Source organism: Myotis yumanensis, unplaced genomic scaffold (assembly GCF_028538775.1).
Source record: "Myotis yumanensis isolate MYYU_CA2020_CCGP unplaced genomic scaffold, mMyoYum1.0.hap1 SCAF_4, whole genome shotgun sequence".
In the NCBI taxonomy this organism is placed as follows: Eukaryota; Metazoa; Chordata; class Mammalia; order Chiroptera; family Vespertilionidae; genus Myotis; species Myotis yumanensis.
In genome coordinates, this window is record NW_027223755.1 from 99,995,645 (window position 1) to 100,014,289 (window position 18,645).

General features: G+C 43.7%; 1 protein-coding gene across 2 annotated transcripts in view; it reads left to right on the top strand.

Moving 5' to 3' along the window:
* Nucleotides 1-18,645, top strand: part of CREBBP (CREB binding protein) — a 154,968-nt gene that overhangs the window by 131,856 nt on the left and 4,467 nt on the right. For both annotated transcript variants that reach the window (XM_070413115.1, XM_070413114.1), the window contains 11 exons: nucleotides 844-924; nucleotides 2,816-2,872; nucleotides 5,840-5,917; nucleotides 6,241-6,308; nucleotides 11,116-11,266; nucleotides 11,647-11,793; nucleotides 12,423-12,536; nucleotides 13,633-13,798; nucleotides 14,151-14,318; nucleotides 17,580-17,741; nucleotides 18,094-18,375. In XM_070413115.1, coding sequence (XP_070269216.1) covers nucleotides 844-924; nucleotides 2,816-2,872; nucleotides 5,840-5,917; nucleotides 6,241-6,308; nucleotides 11,116-11,266; nucleotides 11,647-11,793; nucleotides 12,423-12,536; nucleotides 13,633-13,798; nucleotides 14,151-14,318; nucleotides 17,580-17,741; nucleotides 18,094-18,375 — 1,474 coding nt within the window. The remainder of the gene's footprint in view (nucleotides 1-843; nucleotides 925-2,815; nucleotides 2,873-5,839; nucleotides 5,918-6,240; nucleotides 6,309-11,115; nucleotides 11,267-11,646; nucleotides 11,794-12,422; nucleotides 12,537-13,632; nucleotides 13,799-14,150; nucleotides 14,319-17,579; nucleotides 17,742-18,093; nucleotides 18,376-18,645) is intronic.

The window sequence follows — 18,645 nt, forward strand, 5'->3', positions numbered from 1 at the left end:
TTTGTGGATTTATATATATTGTATTATTTATACAATATATCACAGTTTTTTCTCTGTATATTCTTATTGATAAATGGCTGGAAAGTCTTTGACCCCTATTGCATTTCTGTTAAATGTTTGTCTAGAAAATGGATTTGGTTTCATTTGTATTATAACCCAATTAAGTGATTAACATGAGAAAAAAGACAGGAAAAAAATTAAAACCAGTTTTGAGTGCTGAACATTTTTATACCTTTAAAGATCTGGCTTAAAAACCAGAAATAAAATCTCTGAATTGCTGTCAAGCATAAATTTTCCATTTTTAAAAAAAACAAAAAAGGCATTTTCAGTTTAAATTGCTTTTTCAAGGCCTTTTGTCAGACTGTTTTGTTCAAAGTAAATTTTTTCCATCTCAAACCCTGAAATTGTATTTGATTTTTCTCTAATACAAAATTCAGACTTCTAAATTTTAAGCTCCTTACGATTCTAGTATTAACAACTCCTTGCAAACATTTGCTTCTTGGAGCTGAACCAAGCCCAGTCATTGTTAGTGATGATGGCCTGTGATGTGTGCAATGAGACCGAATGCTAATCAATGCTTTGCCTTGGCTTTCTGCTCTGTGTTGTCTTGGTGTTTGCGTCTTACCTCTATGTCTGTGCTATTTGTTCCCTTCCCTGTTCTCTAATCCTGCCCTTCCCAACCTGCCCCTGTTCCTCTCATTGTTCTCACTGACCCATCAATCAACCAACAACGCCCCCCCTTCGTCGTGGTGATCTGCCCTGCTCTGATTGGTGGCTTCGTTGCTTGGGTGGCTGTGTGTTATGATGGACCAGTTCACCCAAGTATGGCCTTCTTGCTGACAGGTATCATTTTTGTGAGAAGTGTTTCACAGAGATCCAGGGGGAGAATGTTACCCTTGGTGACGACCCTTCACAACCCCAGACGTAAGTACTATCCTGTCATTTTTCACGGGAGTGACTCTTAATTGTTTTTGTCTCTTGTCCATGAGTAAAAGGGAAGCACCACTGCTGTTTTGACTTGTGTGTAGTGTATTTTCTCATATTAATTATGCTCACATTCATACTTTAACATGTAGCTGTTTGAGCTGAACACCAGTGACACTTCCATGTTCTTCCCTCCATTCAGTACTGTGGTGTTCACAGCCACACCATGCAGTTCACAGGTCTCTCTCAACCTTGCTCCAGTTCTTCTTTTAAAACACTTGGCTTTTCCTAGTGGCTGTCACCCTCCATTTTTGGAAATTACAAATTTTCAATACACCTAAAGAAACCAAATAACCCTATCCACAGACTGGCAGTAGCAAAAAATGAGTTTCATGTACCTACTTTCATCCTTTAAGTTGTGAAGCTAATATAACACAGATAATGGGCTCCCAGAGTGTAAATGTCTCCTTCTTTGCTGGAGACTTGACTCTTGCTCACTAGGTCCAATTCAGACAGACCTGAGTTGGCCCTTTCATTCCTTCACTGAGTGCACCTTTTGGTCCCAATGCCTATTCTCTGTGGTCAGCTCATTTATATGCTGGAGAAACCTAAAAATCTGCCAGCCACCATGTCTGCCCAGGACTACCAGTGTTCTATGGTTCTCTCTTTTCTCTGGACTCTGCCATGATTCCAACCACACTGGCTAGTCTTCAAGTGTGATGTCCCCCCCACAGGCAACGGCTTCACACTAACGCAGTTTCCAGCAGTGTAGGACACTTACCCTGCAACTCAAGGCTACTTTATTCAAATGCAAAATAAACCATGGCCACTTATAAATCAAAATGACAGATATTCTACCTATTCAATTTATTTTTCTGTCCCTTGTCATCTTAATCTTTTGGTCCTATTACATGATTAATAATTGGATTGTATAAATATGTGAATCAGAAGTCATTCACATATATACACTTATTGTAACAAAAGGACAGTAGAAACCATATACTCAGCCCTTTACAAGTAAAATATCCCCACGTAGATGCTGACTTTCTGTCATTGAGGGAATATTATAATTAAAAGAATTGGTTATGTCCTGGCCAGGTGGCTCAGTTTGTTGGAGCATTGTCCTGTTCACCAAAAACGTTACAGGTTTGATTCCCGGTCAGGGCACGTAGGGGAGGCAACAGATAGATGTTTCTCTCTCATATCGATGTTTCTCTTTCTCTCTCTCTCTCTCTCCTTCTCCCCCTCCCTCTTCTCTAAAAATCAGTTTAAAACAAGAATTGGTTACACCAATATCAGTTAAATTTAGTAGCCAGTCACTATATAGATTTGATGGAAAATTAAAAAGTTTGAAACAAAATTTTGCCATGATATTTTGACTAGTCTTAGTTAAATCTTGTAATTAGTGCTGATGCTAGTTAGGAGGAAATGTTCTGAGAAAAACAGAGAAAATTAAATGGTGGTGCTTTCTGTAGAATTGAGTTTTTTTTGTTTTTGTTTTTGTTTTGTTTTTAATATATTCTATTGATTTTTTTTTACAGAAAGGAAGGGAGAGAGATAGTCAGAAACATCAGTGAGAGAGAAACATCGATCAGTTGCCTCCTGCACACCCCCCACTGGGGATGTGCCTGCAACCAAGGTACATGCCCTTGACCGGAATCGATCCTGGGACCTTTCAGTCCGCAGGCCGACGCTCTATCCACTGAGCCAAACCGGTTAGGGCTGTAGAATTGAGTTTTATATGTTCATGCCATCATTGCATCTACTTGAGATTTTAGCTATTATTTTCCGTTTGAAGAACTAGTTGCAAAATAATATTCCAGAAACTATAGTTTATACTCAACAGATCAATTAAGTTAATTAACCTCTGTTTTCATTTTTTTTAAACAAGGACAATTTCAAAGGATCAGTTTGAAAAGAAGAAAAATGATACCTTAGATCCTGAACCGTGAGTATATAGCTATTTCTTTCTTTTAGATTTTAGTTTCAGGTCAAAAACAGTTCCTCCTCATGATTGAGTTGTGGGAGAAGACATTGGAAATGCATTGCTCTGGGTGGAATTTTTTTTTTAATTTCTTTATTGATTAAGGTATTACATATGTGCCCTTATCTGGGTGGAATTTTATTGTGTGAAGTTATTTCATATATGAATCCTTCTTTAACTCACACTAAATATGTATGTCTCTGTAACATGCTCTTTAGGTACTGAATTTTAACAAATTCCAAATTTCAAAATCCAAATTTATGTGGATGTTTGTTCTATTAGAACCTCTCTAATAAGTTGGTCATTGGTGTTTTTAAGAAGCCATTTAGTGTGAATCTTTAGAAAACAAAGGTAGGACTATTTGGTAGAGTAGTGCTAGTATCATTTAAAGGGAAATTTTAGAAAGAAAACCTCTTAGAAACCACTTTCTAAAAATAATAAATGGGAAGCCTGGTGTATATTCTTGCCACTGTCTTTGGTATGGTATATTTTCAAAGGCCATTGTCAAATATTTGACTTTCCTCCAGTGCTCAGTAAGAATGCTGTGTTTGCAAAGTTTGCTCTGTGATGGCCCCTAAAGAGGCTTCAGAACTCCTTCAGTGTGACGACCCCTTCAGGTCCCCAAAGCCGAGTCCTAAGACCACCCCAGCGTGTGGAGAGGCCCATTGTGTTCTACCGCAGTGCCAAATGCACTTTCAGAGCTGCTTAGAGAGCACAGGCTCCAGCACCATTCGATGTTTGGTAAATGTGGCTGTAGTGCGTCCAGAACTGAGAAACAGGTCCTCCCCTCTCTTGGCTCAAACCCCTAGCTTTAGTGAGGCCTATTGCTGCGGTGGAAGAGACGGACTTTCCACCCAGACCTCATATTGAAACCTAACTTTACGTTGAGAGCTTACTCAATCTCTCCTACTAGTAGTGCCCGGGCTGGGTACATGTTGAATACAAGAACTCCAGCCTGTGCATAGTGCCTGGTGCATGAGGAAGTGCCTCCCCAGATCATTAATGACCAGTCGATTATTTGTCTTAATTGTCCAGCTCCCTGTTCACATTATGCCCTCCCCTTCAGTTTTTTAGTTTCACTATGATTTATATTCATTTTTAACTTCAAAATACATTACATTGGAATAGTCATTACTAGGCGGGGGCTCTGTCCGTCAGTACAAGAGACAGATGGATCATAGCACAGATAGCAGGAGGTAGTAAGGTGGTCCAAAGGTGAGGGGCCCTGTTCCTGGGCATGATGGCATTCCAGAGAAGGTGACACTCATCTGGAATCAGTTGTTGAGAAATGGGAAGAATATTCTATACACAAAGGAGTAAAAGAACATAGGATGTTCAGCAACAACATAGGTAAGCTCAAGTGGTTGGCAGGTAGAGCATGTGGATGGAGCCCCGTGAGATGTGAAGGAGAGGCACTAGGTGCAGGGCCCCTTACACAGTTCTTTGTCCTGTAGGTTTCCTCCTGGATGTGCTAAGGAGGTTTGGAGGGACATCATTGGCTTCTGTTACAGAAAGATCATGCTGGATTTGTGAGATAGATTCAGTGGAGAGGAAGACTTTTGCTCCCTAGTAGGGGAACTAGTTAGGAGACTCAGAGGAGCAGCTTAGGCAGGAGTTGGAAGGCCGACCTGAACAGCCTTCTGGTGGAAGAGACCACACTGCAGGGTGAGGAAAGGTCCAGTCTAAGTGGTGGCTTAGGTAACTGCATGAATAAAAATGTAGGAAGGGGAGTAAACCAGTTGGTTAATAATAGTTAGAAGGGGAGAGAGATTGAAATTCAAAATTGATAAAATGGGGTCTAGAACAAATATCCTATTTTTTTTTTACATTCCTCTTCCCTGACATAGGAGGGGGAAGGGTTGAGAATAGGGTGTCTTTGGCGCAGGCACAGAAACTGAGGGAGTTGTTACCTGCTGACCTTTTAAATTCTTAACCCAGGGATGAGCTCAACTGCTGAAATTTCAGCGAAGGAACTTGTTGACCGTGATGTGGCACTTGAGGAGGGAGTGAAGGTTCAGAATAACACCAGATAGAATGGGGGGAGCAGCATAGCATGGGATTGCCATTGAATGGTGCTGCGGTTTTGCGCAGTTTTGCATTTGTCTTTTCCTCCAGTAGAGCAGGAACGAGAAGCTGGGTAAGGCTTGATTTGTGGTTGAAGCCTTGCTCAGGAAGGACAGTGGGAAGATCAGGTACTTGATCATGTATCAGGTAATAGGGCTCAGCATCAGACTGATTGGAAGAGCCTGAACCCACTTTCTTGCCACTTAAGACTTCCACCAGCTGTAAGTTGTGATGATGCTAAGGGGGTGGCTAAAATACAGGTTTTGACCTTCAAGTATGTTGCAGTTAAGATTTCCAGGTGAGCTTGGGCGGGGTCTGCAGTAGAGGGCAGGTGGCTCAGTGCGTCCCCTTGCTCTCCAGTGTTTACTTGAATAAGGACTGTCATTTACTAGTCAGTTTGGAACTTCCCACCTTTGTGACTATCTCAGAACAGACACTTCCTGTGCCTGGGCCTAAGAATAAATGTTTATAATATTGGAAGTATTGTTCTCTATTACTTAAGTCAGTTTAGGCATGTGCACTTACCTAGAGCAAGTGTTGGTCTTCAAGATGTATAGTACTGTCAGAAATACTGGCCCATAAAATGTGCCTTTATCATAGCACTTTTTAAAAGTAAAGGTTCATTCCTAGTTGCAAAGGAGATTGGGAGAAGAGAGGAATGAGGCATTTGTACAAAGAAGGGTTCGAACTTTTCCCACAGAAACTATACTGGTGCATTTTTAAAATATGGCTGAATCAATCAACAGATGTATTAGTACTAGATGCTCAAAGTAATCAAGAGGACAAGAGAACATAGTATACAAGCTCCTAAAGACCTCTCTATTTTGTGGTTCCCTGTGTATTCATTGTGCTTTCTTTGTCTTCCAGTTTTGTTGATTGCAAGGAGTGTGGCCGGAAAATGCATCAAATTTGTGTTTTACACTATGATATCATTTGGCCGTCAGGGTGAGTAATTTCCTGTGATCTTGGGAAAAGGAAAGCAGTTTTGCACAGAGTGGAGGGGAGGGTCCCTGATGCTGCTGCTGCTGTATTTCATTCATTGTTGTCAGCAAGAATTCAGCAATTACGATAGATGGCAGTTGATTCTAAGTTTTAAGTCTTAAGTGTTTGCCTGCTCTAGGAATTATAGAATCAAAGCAGTCTGCCTCTTCACTTCTGTATAATGATGCGATTTAAACAGCCAACAACGTATTTTAATGCTGCATTTCACTAGTTTGGCAACATATACTGTTTTGTATAATCTAATCACACCCATTATGTTTTTGCAGATTTGTATGTGACAACTGCTTGAAGAAAACTGGCAGAACTCGAAAAGAAAACAAATTCAGTGCTAAGAGTAAGTTTTGGAAGGATTTCTTTGTCCTGATCTGTACATTGTAAAAACTTGTATAATTACCCCAGTTTTTCTTTGGTTCCTCTTAACACGTGGCTTTGTAGATGACCTGTCCAACATTTTTTTATCTGTGAGTTTGTTTTCTAATACTTTTTATTTTTCTTATCTTCCCCTTAAAGAACGATTTGACCTGATCATATCAAAGTCAGCTTTTTGCTCAATCCATGTTTTAGATGCAAGTTTAGAAAGCTTAGCTACATTGTAAACTTTGTGAATTCTAAAGAGAAAATTTGTCAGCAGATCCTTCTTAAGTTGCTTAAAAATAAGACCTCCCCCAAAACACACACACATACACAGTTGTTCTGTCTGAGCCACACACTCAACCTTGGGCCCAAGTATGGGCAGTCACTTGCCCATCACTAGGTGTGGACCATGCTGTTGTGAGGAGTGACCCTCTCAAGTTCCCTGGGAATCGGCCGTCATCCACCCAAGACTGGTAGGCACCTGGTCTGCACAGACTTGGGAATGTTGCTGCATTTAGAGTGGCTGCTGGTATCTCTTTATGATATCAGTCTGTTGCTACTAAAAGTAACTTTTCATAGATCTGATTTTTTTTATAGATATCATTCTTTTCGAAAGTGTACAATACGTAACCTTTGTCCACTTGATTCTCAAGTACTGAGGACACCTTCCACAGCATGGCATTCCCAGGCTGTCCTTTTGCTGAGTTAATAGAGAACCTGAATAGGAAAGCCACCTACAGTGGAGCCTTGAAGTGCACCTTCCCAGTACTCCCTGCAGCAGGATAGGTGACTAGCACACAGTTCAGAGTGTCTCCAACAAGAGCCAGGTCATCTGAGGTGCTGGGAATAGAAGAGAGATGGGATGGAGGGAGAGGTCACATGCTGGGGGAAGGAGGGGATGTGAAGCAGACAAAAAGGAAGTCATTTCATAGGCTTCCAAGTCGTCAATTCAAGTTCAAACTCTGTAGTTAATAAAATCCATAGTTATCTTAAATTTACTTTTATAAAATGTTTTGAGATACTTAGAAACTCACTGGCTACTGTAATTTTTTTTTAATTTTTATTGTTGAAAGTATTACATATGTCCTCTTTTTTCTCCCATTGACCTCTTATTGGCTACTGTAATATTTATCTTTAGATTAGGATTTCTCCGCTGAGCCGCTATTGACATTCAGGACCAGATCATTGTTATGATGGCTGTCCTGTGCTTTGTAGGATTTTAGCAGCATCCCTGGCTGCAGCCTACTAAATATCAATAACCCTCATCCTCATGAGTGGTGAACATCAGAAATGTCTCCAGACTTTGCCAGATGTGCCTTGGGGGAAAGTAGTTGCCTCTACCTTAGAGGGTCCATTCTGAGTGAAATCACTAAAGCAGTCAGCAACTTAGAAACACTTGCTTAGGCCAGAGCTTCAGTGACCAAACTAAACTGCCAAGAGAGCTAGACCTCACTAGAAGAGCAACTTCAGCTGGAAGGCACAAGGGTGAGGTGTACGGGGTCACAGCTCACCCCATGTCCAGAGAATGGGAGAGAAAGACATGTGGACCTTAGTAGATGAGCTTTAGTGTTTAAGATATAGAACATTTGCTTACAGAAAAGGATCTTAGAAGTCTAGTGTCACCCTTGTGTTCCGAGTTTTTGTAGATCACAAAGGAAAGTTTGCCTCATTCATATTTGCACTGAGTGAATATTAAAAATGTCTTTCAACTGGTAGTCAGTGAATGATAGTCACAATTGACCATCCATCCAGAGCCACCTCCCTTCCTTATTCCACACACACGATTCCATTTCAGATGGTTAAAGGAGAAAAGGAAACAACTGCAAGTGAACTCAAGGTCACAGTAAGAGTATTTTTACTGTGTTGGGTTATAAAAAACCTTCCTAAAAAATAAACCCAGAGTGAGAAAGCAATAAGCTCTGAAGGATTTGATCACACCCTCCCCACCCCACCCCCACTCCCCAAGAATGGGAGAAAGGCCTACTGCATAAACACTGGAAGACCTGAAATACACCTCCATGTGTGCATCACATGGATGAGAATCACCCCGCTTTCACTCCGGTGATTTGAAGAAAAAAGTAAAGACCTAATTTTAAAGGTCCTTTGGTTTGCTATTTGAAAATCATAGTGTGTGGGTCGTATTTTCAGAAGGTAAGGGGATTCCCTCACTATGGTGGCCCTTCTTAGTTGTGTCCTCCCTTCTGGATTGGAAACGCCTCATGAGGGAACAAAACGTACTCAGCAGCGGCATGGAGGGGCAATGGGAGAACATGGGCAAGAATGTGAGCCTTTTCTTCAGGGGCTTCACAAAGAACAGACGAGATGGCCTGTGCCGTACAGCTAATGCTGCATTTCTCAGGATAGCTGTCTCGGGTGTGGGGTGTGCTGCATTGTGAGGGGTCCAGAGTGTGACCACACAGTTGTGTACAGGGTACATCTTCATCAGCATGTGAAATAGATCACAGATGCACTCCCCTGCATTTTTATAGCTTTTCAAGTTTTTATTTTCCTGTGTGTTTTTTATTTTATTGCCATTGTGTTTTTCTTTTTAAATCATTTTTCTTGAGGCATAACTTATATATCAAAAGAACTCCACCATTGGTATTTTATCACAGAAAAATGGGATTAAGAAAGTTAGTCTAAATTTTCCATGTATTTCTTTTTTTCTCTCTCTCTTTTTTTAAAAAAATATATTTTTATTGATTTCAGAGAAGAAGGGTGAGGGAGAGATAGAAACATCAATGAGAGAATCACTGATCAGCTGCCTCTGCATGACCCCTACTTGGGATCCAGCCACAACCCAGGCACATGCCCTGGTCAGGAATCCAACAGTGACCTCCTAGTTCACAGGTCAAAGCTCAACTACTGAGCCATGCCCACAAGGTGGACCGATTCTCTTTCCCCAGAATATCACACAGTAAAATGCCCTCAGGACTCACAGTCCAGTCTGAGGGGCAAGCTGGGAGGTAGATGGTAGTGAGAAGCAGGAAAGCCTTCTAACCACAAGTCACACATCCCAAGGAGTCTTTTACAACACATGTATCCAGGAGCCTTGATGTGCCCAAGTGATGAACTATTCTTTGTCTGGTCTCCTGATCCAGTTATTTTGAATAAAATAAATGAACTAGCCCTCCTAGATCAACATTTGAAGACTTTGAAAGAAGAGGCTGGGGCTACATATATGTTCATTCCTACGGAGAATGGGGAAGATTAAAAACTCTTAATAAAAGGGCTACAAAATCAACTTTGAGCTGAGCATAGGATAACAAGCTGGTGTTTTAGGTGTAAATTTTCCATGTATTTCTTGACCTCAGTAAGGAATCTTCTAAAATCCCAAATACCTTTTTAAAAACATTTCTTATTGTTGTAAATATTTTTGAAATCAATAAGTATAAAGTAGAAAACTTTAAAATCCCATTATATATAAATAATTAGTGTGAACCTTGTGCAGCTCTTGCTGCTAGTCTTATTTTTTCTCACGTGCAAGGAGTTTTTTATGCTATGACCGACTGATGTGTTGCCTTTGGGTAGCTTCCTGTATATGCCCTGTCACAGTGGTCATGCTTGGGTGGTCCCTTAAAGAGAGGATTGTGGAGGGGAAGAGGAACCTACCCAGGGACGGAGCTGGGGTAGGCCTGGATATGAGACAGTGTCCGTGCACTTGCCATAATAGGAACACTCACAGAGCTTAGTTGGCCATGGAATGTACTGTGCACTCTGTCTTAACTCTGCAGTGAGGACTCTCCTCAAAGCTGGGCAGGAAGGGGGGAGTGGGTCAAGGAACACATGCGCAGCAGCCCTGACCTCCTCCAGGGAAAGCAGTGGCAGGCTCCCTGCTTCCGTAGAGTTCTAGCCTTGGGGCACAGCTGTGACTCTGAGCAGCCACGTGGGAGCACCCAGGGCCAGATCTCCGCCTCACCAGGCCCAGGGGGAGGGAGCAGAAGGCTGGTGGGCACAGCATGGCCCTCCTTATGCCTGCTCCCCCACTTTACTCCATAGCCCATCGTCTTTCAAATTCAGGTCCACCTTCATGGCTCCTCTGCCCTTATGGTTCAAAAAAGATGAAAATATCAGGGCACTTGATGGCAATTTTGAAGATGTAGAGTGCCTGAGATTCTAGAGTACCCCTTTCCCTCATAAAACGCTTACTTCATAGGATAAACTAGGTCCCTTCTGGTTTTAGAGAATGTTAATTCTTTCTTTTTTTTTAATCCTCATCCAAGGATATGTTTTTATTAATTTTGAGAGAGACAGAAAGACATCAATGGGAGAGAGAAAAATTGATCGTTTGCCTCTCCTACACACCCCAACCGGGCATCGAACCCACAAAGTTTTGGTGTATGGGACGACACCCCAACCAACTAAGCCAGCTGGCCAGGGCAGAACAGTTAATTCTTTTAAAATATGTCAGATTCCCATAGCCGGTTTGGCTTGGTGGATAGAGCGTCAGCCTGCGGACCAAAGGGTCCTAGGTTCAATTCTGGTCAATGGCACATACATTGGTTGCAGGCTCCTCCCGGGTCCTAGTCGGTGGGTGTGCAGGAGATAACCAATCAATGTGTCCCTCTCTCATTGATGTTTCTCTCTTCCACTCTCTCTAGAAAAAAGATCAAGAGAAAAATATCCTTGGGTGAGGATTAACCAAAAAAAGAACACACACGCACACACACACAAAACACAAGTGAAATATGTCAGATTACCCTGAAAGGAAAAGGAGGAATCTGTGGTCTCGGTTGCCTTCTCCATAGTCCTTCCAAAGCTCTCTCACCTCCTTCTAAACTTTCCAGGACTGCAAACCACGCGTTTGGGAAACCACTTGGAAGACCGAGTCAACAAGTTTTTGCGGCGACAGAATCATCCTGAAGCCGGGGAAGTCTTTGTTCGAGTGGTGGCCAGCTCAGATAAGACTGTGGAGGTCAAGCCTGGGATGAAGTCACGGTTTGTGTGCAGACATTGTGCTATTTTCTAAAACAGCGCTGTTCTAGTGGTTACCCCACCTGGTTAACAAAAGCCCCACTTTCTGATAGGCTTTTTGCATAACTTAAACGATTTTCACTGGTTAGTGTGTTGCAAGCCCTTCTTTCTATCCCAAATTCATTAGAGAAGGTAAAATTCCCAACCAAGTCAAACAGTGTCACAAAGAATGGGATCAAAGCTCCAAGCCGCTCACACTAGTGGTAAGAGCTCTGGGCTGGTAGTCAGAAGTGACAGGCCTTTATCTCCTCTACCCTGAGCGGGTTTAGAGCAGCAGATCTAGGTTATAAAGCACCTTATGAACAATGATGCATGCAAACATCAGATTCTGACTTTTATTTCAGGTTTGTGGACTCTGGGGAAATGTCTGAATCTTTCCCGTATCGAACCAAAGCTCTCTTTGCTTTTGAGGAAATTGATGGAGTGGATGTATGCTTCTTTGGAATGCATGTCCAAGAATATGGCTCTGATTGCCCCCCTCCAAACACAAGGTAGTCCTCTATCTCCTTTCAAGGGGTGTCTTGCTGTCTTATAATGCGGTTCTATGTGTCTTAGAGAACCTGTGTGCTTTAGAGCTGGGTTAAAATTAAATAATCCACTATTGATTAACCAAATTACATTTATGTTTCCTCTAAGCCAGTGGGGAGTGAAGAGTTCCTATGACTATTTCAAGCCTGTTTTGTGTTTTGAGTACTCATGGGTCCTGGTCCTGGTCTTGCTGTTGTGCCTGTCTTACCTGGGGCAGGTAGAGCCACAGAGAATGGGGTGGGGACCACTCCATGAGCCTGGACATTCTCTGATGCACCTAAAAAAAAAAAATGAAGTACCTCTATGAAGAGTTCTTTCGTTTTCATTCTAGAATCTGGGTGAGAGGGAATTTAAAAATGTCTTTTCGTAGTTTGCCCTGATCTATCCATGGTTCTCTGTGGTAAGTGATGAGATGCCATTGCTTCTCCCTTTGGTGATGAAATTGGATTCCATTTTATTGATTGGCAGCGGCAGTTAGCAATGGGAGTTTTCTTATGTTTTTATATCTTTTTGTGGTCAGTGTAAATGCTGTTGAATAAAATTTATTTCAGGATGCCCTGAGCTGTTGATTAATTCTCTCTCCCACCCCCAGGCGTGTGTACATATCTTATCTGGACAGTATTCATTTCTTCCGACCCCGATGCCTGCGGACAGCTGTTTACCATGAGATCCTTATTGGATATTTAGAATATGTGAAGAAATTGGGGTGAGTTTCGTTCAGATTATCCAGAACTAATTAAAGCTCCATTTTTAATTTTCACTGTATATTTATTTTGTGAAATAATGAGAATGTTTAAGTTTGATGTGTTTTTATTTTAACGTTCTTAGCTGGATTCTGAAGCCTCCAGAGCTTCTCTCATGTTCTTGGGGCTTCTCAGGACAATGCATGCACTTTTTCTGCCTTCTGCATTCTTTTCATTATTTTTCCATTCTGGTGTCTTTTTTTAAAAAAATGTATTGAAGCATATGTTATATATTATAAAATTCGCCTATTTCAGGTGTACACTTCACTGACTTTTAGTCACTTTATGGAGTGGTGTAGCCATCACCCTTAATCAGTCTCAGAACATTGTCACCTCCCAATAAGATCCCTGTGCCCATTTGCTCTTAATCCTTGTCCCACCCCTACCCCCAGTGACCACCAATCTGCTTTCTGTCCCCATAAATTTGCTTTTTCTCAATGTTTTGTAGGAATGGGAACCTACAAGATGTGGTCTCTTGCCTCTGAATTCTTTTTATCTGTTGTCATGTTCTAGATCTGTCATATTCCTTTCCCAAATTTGAAAAAGTTGGAGATATTTGATTGAGGTGTCTTAAACAGAATGAGTAAGATATATTTTAACTTTAACCCTTAGAAATATCCAACTGCCTTTCCTATGTGCAGAGGAAAGTAGGTGAAATTCAGTGTGTCCCTGGGTAAAAGCCATTTGATAAACCTAATGAGTCTCTGACTTCCCAGGCTTTCTCCTGTGCTCACAGGTTCCCTTACAGCCTAGGCCCCTGCCCGACCTGCACAGCCTGAGAAGGAAGCATCTTAGGGCTGAATTCCAGGCGTGCATTTGCACACTAGAGATGTTTGGCCTTACCCACGCATCCCCAACTCCCATCACACTGGTTTGGAATCTCTCTAAATGTCTTATCCATTCTGCCACAAGCATTGTGGCCATTTCTTTGCTTTCCTTTTTCTTTATATATAGTTATTTCTGTCCTTGCTTTGGTCCCTCTTCCTCAACTGTTACTCCTTGAAAGCAGGGATAGTTTTGCTCAGCACTTTATCTGAATTATGTGTGTGTATCCTGCAGGTATGTGACAGGACATATCTGGGCCTGTCCCCCAAGTGAAGGAGATGACTACATCTTCCATTGCCACCCCCCTGATCAAAAAATCCCAAAACCGAAGCGCCTACAGGAGTGGTACAAAAAGATGCTGGACAAGGCTTTTGCTGAGCGGATCATCCATGACTACAAGGTACCTGGTGCTTACTGAAGGAGGGCATGCAGTGGCTTTGTTATACCTTCAGGTGTCTTTCTCTCACACTCACATGTTAGAATTGTATACACTTAACGAGGATCAGAAAGCCAAAGGAAAAAAAGTGAAATAAAAATGTAAAAGCATCTTATCTGCAGTCTATCAAGATTTCTAGTTGGCAGTCTGAAAGCAGTGCTGTCCTGTCGTCTGTTTAAATTGGCTGATCTTGGCCATCGTGCACCATGGGAATATGCTGCACCAGGACCCTCTTCTATGTTGTGGCTGCTCTGCCCCTTCCTCAGGAGCTTTGCCTGGGCCCCTTATCTCACTGCTGTGCTTTGTTTACTCTCAGGACATTTTTAAACAAGCAACTGAAGACAGGCTCACCAGTGCCAAGGAATTGCCCTATTTTGAGGGTGACTTCTGGCCCAACGTGTTGGAGGAGAGCATTAAGGAGCTGGAACAAGAAGAAGAAGAGAGGAAGAAGGAAGAGAGCACTGCAGCCAGCGAGACTACAGAGGTAAAGCCCCTACGTCCCACTACCCCACCCTCCTGGAAAGCTGGTGCCCCAGATGTGTACGCTTGAAGGATGAATTCTGGCAGGTTGGAAAGTGAACTTATGCTGTTGAGTTCACAGGGTGTGGCCTTCTTTTTGTGTGTGGTGGTATTTTCATGCATAACCTCACCTTGTCACTATGCACAATATGTCTGGGGCTTGGAAGCACAAACCACACTGGTTGCTGGGCGAGCTGAGATGTGGGCACTAGAGACACATCAGGGGACAGGAGATGCTTACTCCAGCATCTCTGGGCATAACACAGAGGGCCAAGGCACAGAAAGATGAGAGGTGGGTGCCCTGCCAGGGAGCCCAGAACACATGGAGACAGAAACAGGTGTGTCATGAATGTGTCACAGCCAGGGACCAATCAATTGATTTAAAAGAGTATTTTACAAACTAAACACACACACCTGCAGCTCTTTCTGTGGTGTCCGCACTTGCACTCACGCTGTGTGCAGCCATGAGCCTGAGCAGTGCACCATCCCTGCCCTCAAGGGACATATGTTCTAGGAGGAGAAACAAGAAAAACACATGCCCAGCACACTCGGAGATAGTGGTGCAAGCTGTGGAGAAAAGGAAGCACGGAATGGGGGGAGGGGCTGGTCTGGGCAGAGGCATCTGAGCAGAGACTGACCTGGTGAGAAGGAACCCAGAGGGTCCCTGAGAGACGAAGCGTCCAGCAGGAGGAGGAGAAACTTTAGGCGTCCGAGTTGTGAGCAAGTGTGCCGTGCTTTGGGGTGTCCAGTAAGACTTGGTGTTTTGGCTCGTAGCTGTAGAGGCTGTGGGAAACATGCTGTGTATGTTAACAGTAGCAGCCCCAGAGTTTGGGGTGGATCTTTGTGGCATGTGAGGAAAATCCTGGGTCAGGGTTGCCCGCTGCCTCTACCTGAGGGAAGAGGAAGAGGGAGAGCATATTTGGGGGAAGAAGTCAAGAATTGGCTGCAGACATGTTAATGTTGCAATGCCTGTAAATATCCAAGAGGAGCCCTGGCCAGTTGCTCAGTGGTTAGAGCTTCGGCCCTAGGACTAAAGGGTCATGGGCTTGATTCCCAGTCAAGGACATGTACCTCGTTGCCTGCCTCTGGCCTAGTGTTGGTGGGGCTTTCTGGGAGATAGAACTAGATAAAGGCTGATGCCTGAGCCAGCCATTGCTAACCATGGATTTGCATGTGGTGGAGATAGCAGGACATGGAGGTGAGGGATGGAGGCACCATTCTGGGTGTCCAGTTCACATAACTAAGGGTTGGCTTAGTTACGGACAGCACTTGTGATGGAATGATGCTTTGTCACTAAAAGTGGTCTTAATAGGAGACATGGAAAGGTGCTTGCCATAGTGGAGAAGCACCAGGAGCAACCTCAACTTGTGAATGACCCCCAACTTTGTAAAGAAAAATACACAAAGTAAATGTGCATAGCAGCTATTGCTTTGGTGGCAAAAAAATACATATTTTTATTATTTGGCTATGTTTTATAAACTGTAAAGTAAATCTATATATTTTATAACTTTTAAAATAAAGGCTTTAGCCCGGCTGGTGTAACTCAGTGGCTGGGCATCGACCTATGAACCAGGAGGTTGTGGTTCTATTCCTGGTCATGGCACATGCTCGGGTTGTGGGCTCAGTCCCCAGTGGGGGGCGTGCAGGAGGCAGCCAATCAATGATTCTCTCTCATCATTGATATTTCTCTCTCCCCCTCTCCCTTCCTCTCTCTAAAATCAATAAAAAGATTTTTTTTAAATAATAAAATAAAATATAGGCTTTATATTTTAGAATAAAGGCTTAGAGAAAACTTGAGCAGATGATACAGAGTTACTTGTATTCTAGTACCTGGCATCTTAAATCCGTGTGCTGCATTTGTTACAGTTGCTGAACCAATATTGATACATCATTGTTAACCAGAGTCCAAAGTTCATTCAGTGTCCTTAGTTTTTATCAATGACCTTTTCTGATCTGACGTTACTTCCAGTTGTCAGGACTTCTTAGTCCCCTCCTGGCTCTTTCTCAGAGGTGGTGGTGGTGGAGGAGGTAGAGTGCAACTGCACTTCCCCTAAAGCAGCGGTTCTCAACCTGTGGGTCGCGACCCCTTTGGCAGTCAAACGACCCTTTCACAGGGGTCACCTAAGACCATCCTGCATATCAGATATTTACATTACAACTCATAACAGTAGCAACATTACAGTTATGAAGTAGCAACGAAAATAATTTTATGGTTGGGTCACAACATGAGGAACTGTATTTAAAGGGCCAGAAGGTTGAGAACCACTGCCCTAAAGTGTCACTCCTTTCAGCACCAGTGTATGTGTGTGTTTATCTCTCCCCCCACCCTTCTTGCCTTCTCTCCCTACCTCTTCCTCTCTCTCCCCTAGTTATAAACTAAGTTCTTTGGACCAGACCAAATGAGCGTTCTCACCTTGAAACCTGAATGACTAAGCTTGAGTTTTTCCCGGAGTAGGAGCATTTTAACTGAGCAGCAAAACCACTTAGACTTAAGCCAGTTGCAGCACTAATGGTGTGTTTCAGGCCTGAGTGGGCCTGGGGAATGGGAGCAGGGTCAGGAAGATGTCCTGTAGCCTTGCTTGGGACCTGCCCCTATCTGTGCAGCGGCTTCTTCATTAGCACCTTTCCCATTTCTCTCACTTGTGGATATTTGGAGTCTTTCAAAAGCAAAGAATAAGCCACTGAGCATGCAGGATATGCCATGGAACTACAGGTGTCCAGTGGGATGACGTGAAACAATGTGAAATGGCTTCCTCTTCTCTGTTGCTAGATTCCAAATTAGCATCCCAGGTGTGTTCTTCCCTCAAGAGGTAACGTGTCCTGTGGCCTTCATGACACAGGCCACACTTGCTCTCTGTTGATGTATCACCACTGTGCCCATTGGGGTCTTAGCTGAACATACAGGCCCTGCTTCCATCCTCATCACTTTTCCTGCTGCAGTTTCCTGTGAAGGCAGCAGTGTGTTTACACAGCCCATATAGGTAGCGATCTGCAAAGGGTGCTTCCTGGAGTGACAGTCCTTTCAGCACCCAGAGTGAGTATGTGTGCTGACTTGTCCAGATGAGGAGATGATCACAGGCACTTGTTATTTTATTTCCTGTGTTCCATTAACCCTGGTTCTGTGTTGAGCACATCCACAGTCCAGAGCCTGGAGCTGGGAGTCCCGGCTAGATACTGGACCTGGAGGAGGAAGCTGGGCTTGTCTGACAAGTTTGTGTTGTTGCAGGGCAGCCAGGGTGACAGCAAGAATGCCAAGAAAAAGAACAACAAGAAAACCAACAAGAATAAAAGCAGTATCAGCCGGGCCAACAAGAAGAAACCCAGTATGCCCAACGTGTCCAACGACTTGTCCCAGAAGCTCTACGCTACCATGGAGAAACACAAAGAGGTGAGACACAGGGAAGGCCACAGAACCCAGGATTTGTGCCCCCCTGGACCAAGATAAAGGAGGGGGGTTGCTGAAAAAGCCACAACCCTGCCCCTGGCCAAGAGAAGGGAAAAGGCATGGTGACACTCTGGTGCACACAGTGGGAGGACCAGCCCCTAAAAGGCAGACCTGGCTGGTTGGATAACACCACACAATACATCATTAAGTCAGTTCATCCCCAGGGAGTTGGGCCTTTGACACACCCCTGGGACAGCAGGTGTCAGGCTCAGCGCAGTCTCAGTTCTGCAAGCTGGGCCAGCCCCCCTCAGCACGCTCTCTGTGGGCTGACATACTCCTGCTGTTCTTCCTGCAGGTCTTCTTTGTGATCCACCTCCATGCTGGGCCTGTCATCAATACGCTGCCCCCTATTGTTGACCCCGACCCCCTGCTCAGCTGCGACCTCATGGATGGGCGCGACGCCTTCCTCACCCTCGCCAGGGACAAGCACTGGGAATTCTCCTCTCTGAGGCGGTCCAAGTGGTCCACGCTGTGCATGCTGGTGGAGTTGCACACCCAGGGCCAGGACCGCTTTGTCTACACCTGCAATGAGTGCAAGCACCATGTGGAGACACGCTGGCATTGTACTGTGTGCGAGGTAGGCCCATATCTCCCTCCCTGTGCCTGGCTCTGACAGAACTGGCAGCGCTGGTGTGGTCCATGAGTCTGAGGTCCCCTTGGCTGCTCCCAGCCCTCTGTGGTCCATGCATTTGCATTTTAGGTTGAACTATTAGACAGTTGGCACTTCTCAGGGGAGAAAAATGACCACTTTTCCTCTAAGGGCGCTGTTGATTATGAGACAGATGGTTTGTTTTATTTTAGTTCACACATAAGAAGATCTAACTCTTATTGATTGGGTTCCTGCTAT